This window comes from Pelobates fuscus, chromosome 3, assembly GCF_036172605.1.
Source record: "Pelobates fuscus isolate aPelFus1 chromosome 3, aPelFus1.pri, whole genome shotgun sequence".
Taxonomy (NCBI): domain Eukaryota; kingdom Metazoa; phylum Chordata; class Amphibia; order Anura; family Pelobatidae; genus Pelobates; species Pelobates fuscus.
In genome coordinates, this window is record NC_086319.1 from 123,087,176 (window position 1) to 123,108,026 (window position 20,851).

General features: G+C 40.2%; 1 protein-coding gene and 1 long non-coding RNA gene across 2 annotated transcripts in view; both read left to right on the forward strand.

Annotated features, from left to right (window-relative positions):
- The window catches only part of LOC134601666 (DNA damage-regulated autophagy modulator protein 1-like), a 432,307-nt gene that overhangs the window by 327,855 nt on the left and 83,601 nt on the right, over positions 1-20,851 (forward strand). The window contains exon 7 of the mRNA XM_063446182.1: positions 5,153-5,239. Within this exon, the coding sequence (XP_063302252.1) occupies positions 5,153-5,239 (87 nt within the window). The remainder of the gene's footprint in view (positions 1-5,152; positions 5,240-20,851) is intronic.
- On the forward strand, positions 7,623-9,723 carry LOC134602505 (uncharacterized). The gene is made up of 4 exons (XR_010090426.1): positions 7,623-7,924; positions 8,026-8,198; positions 8,544-8,602; positions 9,669-9,723. It is a non-coding gene; the product is annotated as an uncharacterized LOC134602505 (long non-coding RNA).

Sequence of the window (20,851 nt, forward strand, 5' to 3'; positions counted from 1 at the left end):
CTTTCCTGTGAAATCATGGTGATTGGTTCAGATCACCACTTCTGATGATGTAAGCAAAGCAGGCACATCAGGGGCAGAGCCAGCAGCAGCAGACTGAAATAAAAAGTAAGATTGTGCTATATTTAGAGGGGCAAGAGGGGACCATGGGGGGTAAATGTTGGTTTTAACACTATAGGGTTAGGAATACATGTTTGTGTTTCTGACCCTATAGTGTTCCTCTAAAGTGAGAATTGTGAGGAGTTTAAACACACCTTGCATTTATGCAGTTATGTATTGTCATATATCTCTGAGTCTGTTTCATGTAATCTCTGTACTTATCTTGGTCTGGGGATCCATGTGTCTCTGGGGTTTTATTGTCATGGTGGGGAGGAAGTATGGTCCCAGCTTTAGATCTGGGCCCAACGTATCTCTTGGGAGTGTAAGCCCTGGCAGGAATTCCTGAAAAGGCCAGAAAGATGGGCTAGGGGCAGGATCAGGCCAAAGACCAGCTTCAAGCTCAAGCTTAGCCCCTAGGTAGAGTAAATCTAGACTTATATTGAGTGTCTAAGGGGTGCCATTGTCTTTTTTGGGTTATGGGTTGGTGAAAGTTGAATTTTAACTGTGGAAAAGATTTGGAGATTAGAATTTTGGAGCATTTCATCTATTTAAAATCATAATAAAATGCTCGTATTTACTCCATTATATCCAAAAATATAGGAAGCTATATAGATAACAATAAAAGTGTATTTTCTCTTTAGGTTATATTCCTGTTTCATGACTTCTTATAGATTTAGTCTTCCAAATAAATAAATAAAAAGTGAAAATTAGTCCTGATCTAATTCTACTGAAAACCATACATGTCTTGTGTGCTCTCTCCTAGAATGTCCACTTAGCAGGGGCCGTGTGTGAGTGGCTTACAACATTTGGACTGTTTAGTTTCCTGTTAACACTCTTTCCAGATTTCCAGGTTTGTATGTAAATGTAAATCTTAGGAACACAATGTACATATAACCTTGTTATGCCTTGTTCTGTGATTCATTCTCTAGTTATTTGCTATCCACTTGCTATTTCCTTTAAGGATGACTCGAGATTTCTGCATGCTGGAGTGTTTTATTAATTCTTTGCTTTCTACTCTCAAAACTCCCAACAAATGGGAAGGGAGAATTAGGATGGGGTAGGCCGGAGCTCTGAGGGGGCATCATAAGTTACACAACTCATGTTATTTGTAATGCCCACAATGGACGGCTCACAGGTATTCTGCCTACTGGGCACCCAGTATTTAGGACCATATGGGAAGCGGTGCTGAAGTGCTAGTCCTAGTGTCTGCTGCACAGCATGAACACATCAAGTGAGACACTTGTGGTGTGGTGCCCTTGGTGTCCCCAGATATGGGATGCCAGGGATCTGAAGAACAGGACTGCAAAATCATGACTGTCCCACCGAAATCGAGACTGTTGGAATGCATGTACTTTTTATACATTATTTGTTATGTGTGCAGTCCTTAAGGAGACATGTAAACATAAGCACTTAATTCACTGTCTTCTCTGCAGTTTGAATCTAAAAAATGCATGATTTGCTGGGGCGGAGCTTAGCTTCCTAGCAGGGTGGACGTGCTTCACGACAGCTCCTGCACACCAACTACTAAAACGGGGGATATACCCCGATCCATCGCACGCACACTGCTGGGAAGGTGTTTACAGAGTGGGGGAGACCCTGGGAATCATTTTGGTATGAAACATATGCCAGCAACTCACCGGGTCCCCACAATTCCAGCTTGAGGCCTAACCGTGATCAAGCCAGGGAGAGGCGGACGCTCTCCTGGATGGCAACCTCGCGGATGATTCCCTCACAGTACTCACCTTTAACCCCCCCCTCTGGACCGGCGGGGGTCATCCCGGTCCTCGCTGGGGACGATTACCCCCACACCACGACCAGCACGAGAAGCAACACCAAAAGCGAGACGAAACAGCCAAGTCCCAAACAAGATGGCGGCACAGGCACAGTCTGCCAGGAACCGCACACTCCACATGCCACCCCAGCGCATAGAGGAGTTCTACGGCAGGCTGTGTGCCAGTCTGTGGACTACACTTCACACCCAGAGACAGGCCTTCACGAGGGCGCTGAGGGAGGTAGCGGCATGGATCCGCCCGGCAACACGACGGCAAATAGGCGGGAATCCCCCTCACAAACACAAGCCGAAAACAGCTCAGTCACCAGATGAGTACTCAAGTCGGGCGCCATCTGCGCGACACCACCACAGAACGGCAGTCCCTCACATGACGTCAGCCACAAGATGGTGCCGACAGCGGCGATCTCTCCAGCCTACGAGTTACACCACCAAGCAAACGACACGGAAAGCGGCTCCTACCCATCGCAAAGATCACGCTGCACACCAAGACAGTGCACAAGAGAAAGCCTCGCTGACGACCGTAAGAGCTGGAATCAGGCCCAGGGACTCCATCGGCAGGGCCAGCTATGCTGGCATTCGAGACATTCCCACACAGGGCATAGGCTGAAGTGCCTTCCACCCTGCCCCACAGCCGACAGACCTTGAACTGATCCGTGTGGGCATTTTCCTCGGCTGCCCCAGCTACTGCCAGAACACCGTGATACCTTGTCGGGTTTGTAACCCATTTACCACCGAACTCTCCTATCTCTGGCAGGGGGGGGACTTTCGCCAATGTTACAGTATATTATTTAGTTAAACTGAAATGATTCTCCCTCACTAGCACAGCTATTGATTATAGTGTTTCCTTTTTGACAAGAATTGCTGCTAGTGATCCCACAATCTGTTATGTCTTGCTACAGCATACTCACCTAGTTAAGACTGGTCATGACAAGGATGAAACACTTTAGCAACTGGGCACACTCCCTAAGCACGACATGTTCACTGGAAAAGTTGCAGGATTAGCCAGATACTACAATACTAGAAGCAGGCAAGCCTCACACACGAGGGATGCTATCCTGCCGTTTTTACATTGTTAGAGGTTTTTTTTTTTTTTTTTTATTTAGTTTAGTTCTCTCATCTTGATTTTTGTAAGGGGATACCAGTATACTTCATTCATGTTAACGAATAGGCTATATCTCTCACTTAGCAGATACACACGAGCTGATGAATAGGATGTTATACCAAACACACAGATGTAACACTCTTAATATGTCAAGCTATGTGCAAAGCCATTATATTACTGTTTACTAGATAGGAGCAGGAATTAAGCTACGAAGGTTTAAGCAGATATAGTACCTTTAGTATGCCAAGCTAGGTGCCAAACCATTTGCACAGATCCTCCTGACTGCTGCCCTTCAAAGCCCCGCAGTTTAAGCAGTTTAAGTGGGTACAGTGCAACAGGTCTGTAACTAGCCCAGCAGGTCCTACACGGGTAGGACTCACGATCAGTCTATTATCACAAATGATAGCACTGTACTGTAGAAAAGCAGCTACCTGGCCTGTTTAACTTGTGACTGGTTATGTTGTCATTCTCGTTTGTTTTTGTTCTGTTTTTTTCTCCTTTGTTCTCGCTTTTTAACACAGGGAGGGAGAAAGAAGGAGAACGGCAACCTTAGTTAAGCGTGTGATCCTATAAATCTATGACCGTCAGTATGACAACCCGAAATAGTATATTGTCTGCCTTCTCGTATAACTGACATGTTAACCTAATCCTTGACGTATCTACACAAAACTATAAAAATGTGAAAACACACTAGCATAAGTAATTTTGCAATGTAAACCATACTATTAGCACAAACCGTACTATTAATATAATTAATCTAGAACTGTTAAGCGTAGACCGTCCTACTTTATTTTATTTTTACTATTGCTAATTTCACTGTTTAGCTATACTTAAAATTGTAAAAAATTTGCAATTCCTCATGCCACTGTCAAACTCCAGTACATCTTTTAACACGCTGATGTGGCGTATGTCGCTACCATGTAACACCCTGCACAACAAAAATAAAGAATTCAAAAAAAAAAAAAATGCATGATTTGCAATGCGCACTGAATCTATAAGCCCAATCCAACATAAATAAAATTGTATCCACTTTGTACTTTTACAAACATCTATAAAATAAGGTGTAGTTATACCTTAATAGGGTTTATCAGCCAGCAATACCATGAAGTTTACAGATAAATATACCCGTCACAATAGTGTATTCCTGTTTGACAACACATTATACAATGTAAAATATTGTGTATGTTTTATTTAATACACTTGAATAAAGAACCACTATAGTGCCAGGAAAACATACTCGTTTTCCGGGCACTATAGTGCCCTGAGGGTGCACCCACCCTCAGGGCCTCCCTCCCGCCGGGCTCTAGGGGGGTGGAAGTGGTTAAATTTACCTCTTTCAACAGCGCCGGGCGGGAGACTCTCCTCCAGCCACGCACGCATTCAGCCAGTCCATAGGAAAGCATTCACAATGTCAATGAGACAGCCACTAGAGGCTGGATTAACCCTATTATAAGAATAAGGGTTAAACCTAGCTGGACCTGGCATCCAGACCACTTCATTAAGCTGAAGTGGTCTGGGTGCCTATAGTGGTCCTTTAACTCTTTGTTCATGGGTATAGTGACCTGAGATTTATTTTCTATTAACAGCAAATTACTATAAAAAGGTCAGAAGATTGGAGGGAACACTGGTTCGTCATGAGGGAGACGATACAGACTATGGAAGAATTCCCGTAAATGAACAGCTATGGTATAATGTATGTCGCCTTTCTTTTTTCCCTGCTTTGGTTTCATATACTGTGTTGTGCTGTATTCTCAATAAACGCTGAATAATTAAAAAAAACAAGAAATTGAAAAAAGCTTAGCCCCTAGGTAGAGTAAATCTAGACTTATATTGAGTGTCTAAGTGGTGCCATTGTCTTTTTTGGGTTATGGGTTGGTTTGAATTTGAAAGTTGAATTTTAACTGTGGAAAAGATTTGGAGATTAGAATTTTGGAACATTTCATCTATATAAAATCATAATAAAATGCTCGTATTTACTCCATTATATCCAAAAATATAGGAAGCTATATAGATAACAATAAAAGTGTATTTTCTCTTTAGGTTATATTCCTGTTTCATGACTTCTTATAGATTTAGTCTTCCAAATAAATAAATAAAAAGTGAAAATTAGTCCTGATCTAATTCTACTGAAAACCATACATGTCTTGTGTGCTCTCTCCTAGAATGTCCACTTAGCAGGGGCCGTGTTTGAGTGGCTTACAACATTTGGACTGTTTAGTTTCCTGTTAACACTCATTCCAGATTTCCAGGTTTGTATGTAAATGTAAATCTTAGGAACACAATGTACATATAACTTTGTTATGCCTTGTTCTGTGATTCATTCTCTAGTTATTTGCTATCCACTTGCTATTTCCTTTAAGGATGACTCGAGATTTCTGCATGCTGGAGTGTTTTATTAATTCTTTGCTTTCTACTCTCAAAACTCCGGACAAATGGGAAGGGAGAATTAGGATGGGGTAGGCCGGAGCTCTGAGGGGGCATCATAAGTTACACAACTCATGTTATTTGTGACGCCCACAATGGACGGCTCACAGGTATTCTGCCTACTGGGCACCCAGTATTTAGGACCATATGGGAAGCGGTGCTGAAGTGCTAGTCCTAGTGTCTGCTGCACAGCATGAGCACATCAAGTGAGGCACTTGTGGTGTGGTGCCCCTGGTGTCCCCAGATATGGGATGCCAGGGATCTGAAGAACAGGACTGCAAAATCATGACTGTCCCACCGAAATCGAGACTGTTGGAATGCATGTACTTTTTTTTTTTTTTTTTAAATCTTTATTTTTGTTGTGCATATGCATATAACAATCGCCCACGAGGTACCCCAAAGGCAATCCTCTGGCGCAATACAACATTCAAAACGGAGGTACATAACAGAAAAAGCACATTTATGTAGATAAAGCTTTCGACAAGTATAATAATACAGAAGTGACGAGGAACCTGGTGGCCGTCTCATTAATACATATGGATTCATTTTTATTTGTTGGTTCCGTGTGTCCTCTGTCCTACTAGGTCTTATAATCCTATTTGTCTAGGTGCTGTATTTTATAGCGCTTAACTGTTCTACTACTTCTCAATGGCTATATTGATATAACTGTGTAAACAAAAAACTAACAACTAAAAAATAATCAGGAAAATAAAAACACTTTTGGATGATACTCATGGAAGCTATTGGTGTTGTCAACCCCTCTGGTCAGGCTTGGAGTTCGCATTGTCCCCCCCTTCCCGCTGATACTGCCGGGTTGGGGCAGGTCCCGTCTAAAGTATATATGTGGCGTTTAGTGTCGGCCTGTGGGCGTTCGCCCTACCAGAAGGGTGCAGAAGAGAGAGAGAGAAAGAGAATGGAAAAGAGAAGAGAAGAGAGAAGATGGGAGGGGATGGGGGATGTTTCACCGAGCTGGATGGCGGCGCTGTCTTTACATGGGTTGTGTGTGGTCCCTTGGGGTTGGGATCTTGTGTGGGCTTATCCCATGGTGGGATGGCGTGGGGTCAAGCGTTATCTATCCGTAAAAATATACCTCATGCTAGATCGCTCGAGGTCCAAGAATGCATGTACTTTTTATACATTATTTGTTATGTGTGCAGTCCTTAAGGAGACATGTAAATATAAGCACTTCATTCACTGTCTTCTCTGCAGTTTGAATCTTAAAAATGCATGATTTGCAATGCACACTGAATCTATAAGCCCAATCCAACATAAATAAAATTCTATCCACTTTGTACTTTTACAAACATCTATAAAATAAGGTGTAGTTATACCTTAATAGGGTTTATCAGCCAGCAATACCATGAAGTTTACAGATAAATATACCCGTCACAATAGTGTATTCCTGTTTGACAACACATTATACAATGTAAAATATTGTGTATGTTTTATTTAATACACTTGATTAAAGAACCACTATAGTGCCAGGAAAACATACTCGTTTTCCTGACACTATAGTGCCCTGAGGGTGCACCCTCCCTCAGGGCCTCCCTCCCGCCGGGCTCTAGGGGGGGGGTGGAAGTGGTTACATTTACCTCTTTCAACAGCGCCGGGTGGGAGACTCTCCTCCAGCCACGCGCGCATTCAGCCAACCCATAGGAAAGCATTCACAATGTCAATGAGACAGCCACTAGAGGCTGGATTAACCCTATTATAAGAATAAGTGTTAAACCTAGCTGGACCTGAAGTGGTCTGGGTGCCTATAGTGGTCCTTTAACTCTTTGTTCAAGGGTATAGTGACCTGAGATTTATTTTCTTTTAACAGCAAATTACTATAAAAAGGCCAGAAGATTGGAGGGAACACTGGTTCGTCATGAGGGAGACGATACAGACTATGGAAGAATTCCCGTAAATTAACAGCTATGGTATAATGTATGTCGCCTTTCTTTTTTCCCTGCTTTGGTTTCATATACTGTGTTGTGATGTATTCTCAATAAACGCTGAATAATTAAAAAAACAAGAAATTGAAAAGGGGTATCGCAAAATGCCGTGGGTGAGCTGCAGAGTGATGAATTGGAGGAAAAGGGATTGGAGAGTTACCTTTTAATTTATAAAAGGTATATTCTGTAAGTGTCGATGAAAGGGTTAAAAATGAAGTACATAAATGGACAGACTATTTTAGAAATAGCAATTCTTAAATGTCAGCTTAAAAGTAAACCCTGTTGCAGACCATCAAAGAGATAACCTTTTAACCTCGCTACCAGAAATACATGTTGTTGGCTGCTAAATAAACAATATCGTGTTTAGCTGATGTAATCTTGTCATGTTACTTTTGCTGTAACTTCTGTCTATAAATATGTTTGCCTAACTCTTTGTACACTGGCAGTAGCCCAATTTGAAACACGTTGTCTTTGTATCACTGAAAGGCTCTCTCCGAATGTTCGGTCCAAAAGTGAGGTGCATGGAACGTTTTGCCCAGCAGTGTAATATGACCCCAACAGTGACTTCTGGAGGTGTGCTTTTGTTTTGTTTGTTTTTATCAGGTTTTCATATTTTTGTTTTGCCTTGTATAAAATGAGAGTCTAATCTATGTATTTAATATTTTGTCTTCCAGGAGCATAAGTACGTAGTGATCCATCTTAGCGGAGGGGCATTTGCATACACATTTGGTGCCATGTGTAAATTTTGCATCAAATTAATCGAAAACCCAAAACAATCAATGCATCAGTAACACAGTGTTCTTGCTGATGGAGTCCTCTATCTATACTCTGATATAGGTGCTGCTTTGTATCCTTTTTAACACAGTCTAATTTTCAATTGTATTCTGTATTTAATTGTGCAGTTAACATGGGTGACATTGGGTGGCTAAATAAGGTTAATGTGTTTAGCCAGGAAAGGTACATTCAGATATACTCTGGTTTTCGAGTACAACCTGGGGATGTTATTTCTGCCCAACAATAATGGTTTGTTTTGTTTACTAAAAAAGCAAACAGTGGTCACTTGATAATCGACTTGTACAATTTAGCCTACAACAGTTAAGCTGAAATTACACTTAGATGATAAATATATAGATAGATAAATAGATAGATATTTTAATTCCATAGTTGACTTCCTTAAGATCCATGTTTGCAGTGATTTAATGCATCATATATGGACTAGTGAAAATTGAACGCGGAAACATGACTGTAGAGGTAAATTTAATTAGTATTTTGCTATTATTCTGCTTAACAGTTTTTATTTTACTTTATGCAATCCCAAATAATCACAAGCAAGTTTACTTATTAAAGTGGGAATTGTGGGGAGTTCAAAACACACCTTGTTTGGTTTTTCAGGTTTGTATGTAAATGTACATCGTTAGGAACACAATGTACATATAACTCTGTTATGGTGTTGTGTGATTCATTCTCTAGTTATCTGCTATCCACTTGCTATTTCTGTTAGTTATGACTTGAGATTTTATTTCAGTCTCCCTTCCTCAGCTGCATGCTGGAGTATTGTATTCATTTTTTACTTTCTACTCTTGTAACTCCTGACAATTGCGATGGGGGAATTGGGAAGGCGTGGGCAGGGCCCTGAGGGGACATCATCAGGTACGCAACCCACGTTACTTGTGACACCCATAATGGCGGTTCACAGGTAGGCTGCGTGGTCGGCATTTAGGACCATATGAGGAGCGGTGGGGATATGCTCCCTGCGTGGCCATAGTGCCTGTTGCACAGCACAAGCACATCACATGAGGCACTTACGGTTTGGTGCCCGAGGACAGTTCCTTGGTGTCCCCAAATATGAGATGCCAGGATCTGAAGAAAAACAGGACCCCAAAATAGTGACTGTCCCACTGAAATCGAGACTGTTAGGATGCTTGTACTTTTTATACATTATTTGCCATGTCTGCAGTCCTTAAGGAGACATGCAAACATAAGCACCTTTCACTGTCTTCTTTGCATTTTGAATCTTGTAAATGCATGGTTTGCAATTCACACTGAACCTATAAGCTCAAACCAACACATAAAATGCTAGCCACTTTGTAATTTTGTAAACATCCATAGAAGGTGTAGAGTTATACCTTAATGGGGTTAATTTGCCAGCAATACCAGAAATTTTACAGGTGGATATCCCAGTCACAATAATGTATCAATAACGTATTGATGTTTGACAGCACATTATACAAGGTAAAATATGTATGTTTTATTTAATACACTTGACTAACTGCATGTATATGGGTGTAATGACCTGAGATTTATTTCCCTTTAATAGCAAATTACTGTAAGAAGGACAGAAGACTAGAAGAACAATAGATTCTTAATGCGGGACACGAAACAAACTACAGAAGAATTCCTGTAAAATGAACAGCTCGCAGCTGAAGGTGGCTTTGTTGACAAAAATAAACTTTACCTAATCTGCTTCTATATAGTCTGTCTGAATGTCTTTTTTTTTTCACCGAACACTGGTTTTAGAAGGAAAAGTAATATATTCTTTATTCCTTATATAAATAACATGTTCAGAGATGTGTCAATATAAAAATATATGAAGCTATCAAAAAAAATGTAAAAAAAATTCTAAATATTAAACCATTTTAAAAGTTTACCCCGAAATATTACATCAAGGCCTAATTCAGCCAAATTTACAAAAGCAAATTTTATACTTAGGGTTAATCACTTAACTAGAAGTCTCAATTCTCTCATGACTTGCTAGCCAACCAAGAAGATGGATTATTTTTTATTGTGGCCTGCATTCATTTTTTTTCTCCAGCATTTATTTATTTTCCAAATTCTTTCCCGTGTCCTTTCTTTTGACTCAGCCCTTCATCCTTTCGAAGTAAATAAAATGAGTACCATTAAATTGAGTAATAGTAACAACCCCTGGATGTTGGGCTAAGGTTAACATCCCCAGGACGTACTTAAAAACCAGAGTAATCTGAATGTGCCTTTCCTGGTTAAATACTTGCTTGTTATTATTATTATTATTTTAATTAAAGGCTTCGCTGATTATGGATTTTTTTTTTTGTCCATCTTTCTTTTATTGAGGCATATATATGACGGGGTACAGAATAAAGAGTAGGGAATGCACATTTTTGTACAGGTTGGGAGCAGGCTAACACAATATAGCATCTCCTGTGAGTATCAGCCTCATTTTATATGAATAAGGTGTAGCATAGTTATACCAACAAGTTGAACGATCAGTAGTAAAAGTAACGAAGCATCGTAACCACAGGCTTAATACATATCTGAACATTTTAGTCGTGAAGTAGGTGTTTGCAGCAGCTTTTCAGTCTAGCACAGATAGGGTGACTGGGAAATTAATGCTAAACTGTGGGCCCACATGGCATGTTCGTGGGCTTAATGTGCTTGTCGTTAACAGGCTATGTTTCGAGGGTCAGTTTATGTGAGTGTGATAAAATAATAAAATAACATACTCCACCTATACCCGTGGTGCTAGGCCTAACCAACAATAAAACAACATTAAAACTTAAAGCATAACTGCACGTGGTATTCCGTCTCCCGGCCCATGAGCTTTATGTGGCTGTAAATTTATGCCCTTGGGCAGCATGTTTCTTCGGGCTGAGCTGATGTCAGGCGGGGGGGAGGGGGGGGGTGGGAGACTGCGGTCTGTAGACCGTCTACTTATGTGTGTAGCGGGTAGCTACCTGTGACATGTGTTGGCACTCTTATGTTGAAAACAACAATTAATATTCTCCTTAGCGGGGCATTCTTTAAACAATGCTGTCTAGTATCTATCGATCAAGACAGAGGCTGTGTACATAACGTTTCGTGGCTTGTAGTCTTAGCTAACTTTGGGTAAGGTTGCGTTTTCGCCGTTATGCTTGATGTAGCAAAAACATTTAAGCCTCAGCTGCAAAAACAAGGAAGTACCTATTATGATAATTAGTACATATAAGCTCAGGTGCAGCGTGAGTGAGGAGAGCAACTAATAACACACTAACAAACATAGATAAACTATACGTGAATGCGGAAAGTCCACAGAACCACCAAACAAGTAACCCCAACAGGATTTCAAGTACTGGTCTGCGGTCTGTCCATTACTCGCCCCCTATGTTGTGCATGGTTCTCTGCTGAACGTCCATAGCTATAGGGGTCTTCCATGTTTGCATGTAGCAGTCAGCCGACTCCCATCGTTGGAACCCTAACATTAAGTCCCCTTCTCGAGGTGTTTCTTCTGATGCCTTGTTGGGGTGGATGTGTTCCCCTCGCGCTGACAGTTGCTGCTCTGATGTGTACCGCATTCCCCTCGGACTGGCGGTGTGTGGGTAGATATGCTGCTCGCTCCGGTCACTGCCAGAAATCCATGCTGAGTCTCCATGGAGCTTGCCCTTAGGAGCAGTGCTTGTAGGTATGCTTGTGGTCCGCTGTCGGCTCTGCTGCGTGAGTGTCTTCTGGGTGCTCGAAGTGCTTGTGCAAATGTGTCTCTGTCTGAGGCGCCGTGTGAAGGTGCGCCGGAGCGACGGGATCCTCCCACCTTGCCACCATTTTGGGGCCTTCGTCTTCTCTGGAGTTGCAGGCGTCTTTCGCTTGGTTACGAGTGGAGGGGAGCAATTCTTAGGCTGCTGTTGGGCAGCGAGATGCATTCTCTCCTCGAGGTTGCGCCAGAACTTTGCAAAAGCTCTGTCCAGCCTAACCAAGATGTCTGGCTGGTCTTCAGTTGTGTCTAAGTGCCTCATGGCATCCGCCATATTTGTTGAGTCGGAAGGAGTGCCCGTCGCTGTAGCGCTCTCAGATGCTTGGGGACGGCCCGGGATAACCCCCACCAGGCCACAGGGGGGGGAACGAGGGCCCCAGATCAGGTCTCCAGTCGTGTTGGGGAGCAGGAGAGCGGCCGCCTCTCTCGCGTCCACCATGCTGGTAGGCCTTGCCAGGGTACCGGGTGCGTATCTCTTTTTTTGCCTCTTAACTGGTATCTGCGTGTGCACCTCGGTGTCCCTTTGTGCTGGGAGACCTTTATTTGCCGCTTAATCGTCGTTTTCTTTTCTTAAATTCGCTTTAACTGTATGAAGTAGCCGGAGCCCCTGAGACAAGCGTCCTCTCGGCTCTGCGGTCAGGCCCCGCCCCCCTGATTATGGATTTTAACTTTTTTTTTTTATCTATTGCCAATCAGTCAGATAGGTATGTCCTTAAAAGGTGTTCCGGCCGGCTTCACTGGAATGCAAATACGTTCCACCAACCCGGAAGTGATAGATCTCGGGCAGCGATCGATGATGACATCAGCAATGTGGGTCTGGAACGCAAATGCGTTTCATATGGTCCGTTGGTTTCCTCCATACTTCTGATAGATTTCTCTTCACATAAAATCCATCATTTGGACAATGCATGTCCATATCAATGTAAAAATACAAAAAATAAGAATGAAAGGCACATTAGTAAGAACTTAACCCCTTAAGACCGCAGGACGTACCATGCCGTCCTTATTTGGGCGGCTCTAAACGCCGCAGGACGGCATGGTACGTCCTGGGCGGTCTTGCCCCCCCCGTGGCCGGCGGAACATGGCCGCTGCAGATCGCGGTCGGGGGGCATGCCTGGCCCCCCAGGCAGCCCCCCTGTGCCTGGGGACCGCGGTCTGCAGCTTCCGATCGCAATGACAGGCTGTCACTGCGATCGGTATTTACCATGTGTCAGCCGATTTTAAAATCGGCTGACACATGGAGCCGACGGAATTCTCTGCAGCAGATCGCGGTCGGGGGACATGCCTGGCCCCCCAGGCAGTCCCCCTGCGGTCAGTGACCGCGATCTGCAGAGTATGATCGCAGCAGGGAGAGGCTGTCTCTGCGATCTGAATGCAGAGACAGCCTCTCCCTGCGATCTGATCGCAGTGACAGCCTGTCACTGCGATCAGAGTTACTATGTGTCAGCCTATTGGCTGACCCATAGTAACTTCAGGCAGGATCCCCCTGCAGATCGCGGTGGGGGGCATGCCTGGCCACCCAGGCACTCCCCCTGTGGCCAATTACCGCGATCTGCAGGAGGTGATCACAGTGACAGCCTGTCACTGTGATCACTGATCCTGTGTGTCAGCCAGTGATGTAAAATCACTGTCTGACACTGTCTCTGCCCCTCTCCTCCCCTATTAACCCCTTAATGTAAAAAAAAAAAAATTAAAGTTAAAAATAAAATACACTTACATCATTTATATATATTATATATATGATCTATATATAATATATATATGCACACATTTACACATACACTAAGTGTATTTTAATATTTATATATATATATATATATATATATATATATATATATATATATATATATATATTAATATCAATATCAAAATACACGTAGAAGGATATTGATTAAATATATACATAATTATAATTATATATATATATATATATATATATATATATATATATATATATATATATTATAAGAAAAAAATATGTAAATACGTAAAAAAAATTTAAATAAAAAAATAAATAATTAAAAATATATGTGTGTAATTTCATTCTAACTGTATTTTGATAATTATATATATATATATATATATATATATATATATATATATAGATATATATATAGATATAGATATCAAAATACACGTAGAACGAAATAATATATATATATGTATATACCCAAGTATATACATCACTATATGTATACCTATATATAAATAAAAATAATAGTAAAAAAATTATATACATATATATACATATATATATATATATATATATATATATACACACACACACACACACACGTGTATATATAATAATTTTACATATATATTTATGTAATAATTTTACATAATTAGGTATCCTAATTAATTACAATTAGCGGGACCTGCCTAACAACCCAGGCCGAAAGTATAGGGAATTTAATTTGCTAGCACTATATTTAACCCTATAACTTTCCAAGACACTATAAAACCTGTACATGGGGGGTACTGTTTTACTCGGGAGACATCGCTGAATACAAATATTTGTGTTTCAAAACCGTAAAATTTATTACAACAATGATATCGTCAGGGAAAGTGAAATTTATTGCATTTTTCGCACACAAACGGCACTTACACTGACGATATTTTTGCTGTCATACTTTTTACTGTTTTGAAACAAATATTTGTGTTCAGCAAAGTCTCCTGAGTATAACAGTACCCCTCATGTACAGGTTTTATGGTGTTTTCAATAGTTACAGAGTCAAATATAAGGCTTGCGTTTCAGTTTTTTCACAATGAAATTCGCCAGATTGGTTACGTTGGCTTTGAGACCGTATAGTAGCCCAGAAATAAGAATTACCTCCATAATGGCATACCATTTGCAAAAGTAGACAACCCAAGGTATTGCAAATGGGGTATGTTCAGTCTTTTTTAGTAGCCACTTAGTCACAAACACTGGCCAAAATTGGCTTTCAAATTAGTTTTTTGCATTTTTCACACACAAACAAATATTAACGTTAACTTTGGCTAGTGTTTGTGACCAAGTGGCTACTAAAAAAGACTGGACATACCCCATTTGCAATACCTTGGGTTGTCTACTTTTGCAAATGGTATGCCATCATGGGGGTAATTTTCATTCCTGGGCTACCATACAGTCTCAAAGGCAACATAACCAAACTGGCAAATTTCAATGTGAAAAAACTGAAAAGTGTAACATGCTATATTTGACCCTGTAACTTCCCAAAACACCATAAAACCTGTACATAGGGGGTACTGTTTTACACGTGAGACATCGCTGAATACAAATATGTGTATTGTATTGCAGTAAAAGCAAACAGTATTATGACATTCACAGTTAGAATGTCACATAGAACTAAGAAAATTTTAAAAAAATCATATTTTCTCTCATTTTTTTTATATTTTATTCATATTACGTTATGTTCCATACCTAAATATTTGATGTTAAATGAAAGCCCTGTTTCCCCTGAACAAAATGATATATAATAAGTGTGGGTGCATTTAATATGAAAGAGGTAAATTATTGTTGAACAGACATATAGTCAAAATCTGTGGTTTGTTTACATTTTTTTTGGTTCACAACTTGTACATTTGGCTGCGGTCTTAAGGGGTTAAAGACTTATTAGTAAAAAAAATACAGCGAATTATTGGATTGAAACATCCCAAGGTACTATATTGGTAGTTATACAATAGATATGTAGTGTAAAGGTATAAGAATAAGGGGTGAATCAAAATATAGGAATATGAGGTGAGTAAAAAAGATAAGGGGTGATATATACAAGAGAGAATTGGAAGAACAGATTGAATGCAAAGAAATATAAAATATACTACATACTGAAAAAAGTGCGTCTAAATTGTATACACTATTCCATAGAAAATGTAAAGACAGACAGACAGACAGACAGACAGACAGACAGACAGACAGACAGACAGACAGACAGACAGACAGACAGACAGACAGACAGACAGACAGAGACAGACAGAGACAGACAGAGACAGACAGAGACAGACAGACAGAGACAGACAGACAGAGACAGACAGACAGAGACAGACAGACAGAGACAGACAGACAGAGACAGACAGACAGACAGACAGACACAGACAGACAGATACAGACAGACAGAGACAGACAGACAGACAGACAGACAGACAGACAGACAGACGGCTTGGCCTGTAATTGTGGGAGGCACTATAATCCCTATTTAAACCCGGTGAGCCCCTGCTTACCTGTCGACGATCTCGGAAGTGATTCGTTCTACTTCCGGTTCACGTAATCCAGACGCGGCGGCAAGCGAGATAGGGTCATCATATCGAGGTCGGGCCGGTAAATGGAAGCCTAAACCGCTGTACAAGGCTGTCCCACGGGTAAAACAGTGAGTGACTGCACGGGCGCATCCAGCGCCACGAGCAGCATTAGTTAGGGAACCCCTTCGTCCCTCAGGCTCCCCAGCAACGTGCTAGCCTCAAAGGGACCCCCCACGTACTCACAGGGGCACGGCACATAAAGGGTGCATACTCGCTTGCATGCCGCGTACCGGCTTCGTTTTACCATTCAGACGCTGCAATACTGTTTTGTAGCTACCTCTTACATATGTTTATCTTGCTGTTAATGTTTTCGCAACATTGGACAGACGTTCATTGCATTTTAGAAAATGTACAAATACATTGATTTTATGAAGCTGTTATTTCTTTTATAGATTGTGCCCCAGCTAGCAATTGTTTCATTTTTCATAAGCAACCTGTTTAACATAATAATTATTTGTAGCGATATAGAGAACACCTCAGAATGCCTCTCTAGAGGTGTGTATAATACTTCTTTGTATAATTTATCTACGCTGTTTTGGTTTAAAAAAGTAAAAGGTTTTAACTGTCAGAATGTCGTTTACTCAGTAGGTGGGGCTAAATATCGCCACCTTGTGGCTATGGTCAATATATATGGGTTTCATTCATTTAAAGGTTTGTATAAACTTTCATATACTTTTTCACATTTTACACTGTGTCAAAAAACTGAATTTAATTATCAGATGGGTCTAGGTCCTGCTGGTGTCGGGTGCCTAACGGCTCCACACGCTCTGTATACATTAAAAGTTAAGTTTATGGTATTTATACGGTTCTGGTTAAATTTCGTTTTTTTATGGTGTGGCAATTATTTGCAACTGTATTCCTCTGACAATTTAGTTGTGGTAATGAAAGCATGCACACACGCTCTCCATGCTCTTATGTACATTTATACAGCAGCAGCTGTCTACTTTTGATATTATCTTATAGTATATAATTGCCAAAGATTCTTCATTTGGCCGTCAATAAGCTTTGTACTATTGTTGTCATCTACTGTGTTTTTCTTAGTACAGTTATATGTATACGCCCTTTTATATACACTAATCTGTCTGAGGAGTATCACTAAACAGCCAGCAATCGTACGGCTACACCGTTAGTTATACTCTGTCATTCGCACGTTTCCCTGTACTTATCTTCATTCACATCTTCGCCTAAACTTTCATTCAATTCTATAACACTCACGTTAATCGGTCATTATGTACCACGGCATTTCGCGTGGTCTGGCTTTCGGTTAACTGTCGTCAGCTCAGTACCATTTAGGAATGTTTAGTTGTCCGTTTGCCTAAATTACTATTCCTGTACATATGAGTCTTTCTTTAACCCCTTAAGACCGCAGCCAAATGTACAAGTTGTGAACCAAAAAAAATGTAAACAAACCACAGATTTTGACTATATGTCTGTTCAACAATAATTCACCTCTTTCATATTAAATGCACCCACACTTATTATATATCATTTTGTTCAGGGGAAACAGGACTTTCATTTAACATCAAATATTTAGGTATGGAACATAACGTAATATGAATAAAATATAAAAAAATGAGAGAAAATATGATTTTTTTAAAATTTTCTTAGTTCTATGTGACATTCTAACTGTGAATGTCATAATACTGTTTGCTTTTACTGCAATAAAATACACATATTTGTATTCAGCAATGTCTCACGTGTAAAACAGTACCCCCTATGTACAGGTTTTATGGTGTTTTGGGAAGTTACAGGGTCAAATATAGCATGTTACACTTTTCAGTTTTTTCACATTGAAATTTGCCAGTTTGGTTACGTTGCCTTTGAGACTGTATGGTAGCCCAGGAATGAGAATTACCCCCATGATGGCATACCATTTGCAAAAGTAGACAACCCAAGGTATTGCAAATGGGGTATGTCCAGTCTTTTTTAGTAGCCACTTGGTCACAAACACTAGCCAAAGTTAACGTTAATATTTGTTTGTGTGTGAAAAATGCAAAAAACTAATTTGAAAGCCAATTTTGGCCAGTGTTTGTGACTAAGTGGCTACTAAAAAAGACTGAACATACCCCATTTGCAATACCTTGGGTTGTCTACTTTTGCAAATGGTATGCCATTATGGAGGTAATTCTTATTTCTGGGCTACTATACGGTCTCAAAGCCAACGTAACCAATCTGGCGAATTTCATTGTGAAAAAACTGAAACGCAAGCCTTATATTTGACTCTGTAACTTTTGAAAACACCATAAAACCTGTACATGAGGGGTACTGTTATACTCAGGAGACTTTGCTGAACACAAATATTTGTGTTTCAAAACAGTAAAAAGTATGACAGCAAAAATATCGTCAGTGTAAGTGCCGTTTGTGTGCGAAAAATGCAATAAATTTCACTTTCCCTGACGATATCATTGTTGTAATAAATTTTACGGTTTTGAAACACAAATATTTGTATTCAGCGATGTCTCCCGAGTAAAACAGTACCCCCCATGTACAGGTTTTATAGTGTCTTGGAAAGTTATAGGGTTAAATATAGTGCTAGCAAATTAAATTCCCTATACTTTCGGCCTGGGTTGTTAGGCAGGTCCCGCTAATTGTAATTAATAAAAGGACCTAATTATGTAAAATTATTACATAAATATATATGTAAAATTATTATATATACACGTGTGTATATATATGTATATATATGTATATAATTTTTTTACTATTATTTTTTATTTATATATAGTTATACATATAGTGATGTATACGTATATACTTGGGTATATACATATATATATTATTTTGTTCTACGTGTATTTTGAGATATATATATATATATATATATATTAATATCAAAATACAGTTAGAACGAAATTACACACATATATATTTTTAAATTTTTTTTTTTAATTTTTTTTTTACGTATTTACATATTTTTTATTATAATATATATATATATATATATATATATAATTATAATTATGTATATATTTAATCAATATCCTTCTACGTGTATTTTGATATTAATATATATATATAATTATATATATTATATATATATATATAAATATTAAAATACACTTAGTGTATGTGTAAATGTGTGCATATATATATATATATATATATATATATTATATATAGATCATATATAATATATATATAAATGATGTAAGTGTATTTTATTTTTAACTTTAATTTTTATTGTTTTTTACTTTAAGGGGTTAATAGGGGAGGAGAGGGGCAGAGACAGTGTCAGCCAGTGATTTTACATCACTGGCTGACACACAGGATCAGTGATCACAGTGACAGGCTGTCACTGTGATCACCTCCTGCAGATCGCGGTAATTGGCCACAGGGGGAGTGCCTGGGTGGCCAGGCATGCCCCCCACCGCGATCTGCAGGGGGATCCTGATTGGAGTTACTATGGGTCAGCCAATAGGCTGACACATAGTAACTCTGATCGCAGTGACAGGCTGTCACTGCGATCAGATCGCAGTCACTGACCGCAGGGGGACTGCCTGGAGGGCCAGGCATGTCCCCCGACCGCGATCTGCACAGTGAAAACGCGGCCGGCTCCATGTGTCAGCCGATTTTAAAATCGGCTGACACATGGTAAATACCGATCGCAGTGACAGCCTGTCACTGCGATCAGAAGCTGCAGACCGCGGTCCCCAGGCACAGGGGGGCTGCCTGGGGGGCCAGGCATGCCCCCCGACCGCGATCTGCAGCGGCCATGTGCCGCCGGCCACGTGGGGCTGAAGACCGCCCAGGACGTACCATGCCGTCCTGCGGCGTTTAGAGCCGCCCAAATAAGGACGGCATGGTACGTCCTGCGGTCTTAAGGGGTTAAAATCAGCCTTTTCATTGTATTTATGTCTAAATTAAAAACGAACATCAATATCCTAATCAGGATGTTTTAGGGCAATTAAGGTCATATATTCACGGTGTATTAATTTTCTTAAACCATAGTTAAGGTGCTTTGGTATATGTAAGCTTGTTAAATAAGATTATTTTACGCCCACTTCTGTCTCCTGCATCTCATGTTCCTAATTACACTAGGCTGTATTTAAATTAGATGTCAAGTTAAGTTAGTTTATCTTCCCTCTGGTTAAAGTTCATACAATTACCATCTCTGATTACAACGGTGCCTTCTTGCTTAAATACGCCACTTCATTTTAAGAGGTCTCAGCTTATTTATTATACTACATTGGGCGCTCAGTTATAGTTGACTTCTTCTAAAAGCAGTAATGATTAGGGTGCCTATTAAGCTTACCGTGTTCCCATTTTTAGCATTTGCCGGGCAGCCAGTCTATCGTTGGCCCTTTATAGCATGTTGTTATACATTTTCATGAACATTTCTGATTAAGCGCTAAGGTGGTTACCCCAGCACACATTACAAGTTACAGGGAGTACCGGCAGTTACATTCTTTCTACGTCTAGTGTCCGTTCACTTAAAGTCATATGTTTAACCATTTGTATGCTTACAGCGGCCGGTAATGGAGACACTCTCATACAATCTTTTTCGTTTATTTTATGCAAACTGTCGTTTATTTTTAAATGAACCTTCATCGTTATATTTCTTATGGTATCATATAAACTATCAAGTAGTACCACGCTGGTTTTTCGCTCCGTCATAGCAGTAATAGTTCATTCCGTTTAAACAGCACTGATATAATCCTTCATTATTATGTTCTTTTCCTGTACCTTTGTCCATATACATACACAAATGTAACGTGTACAATGACAGG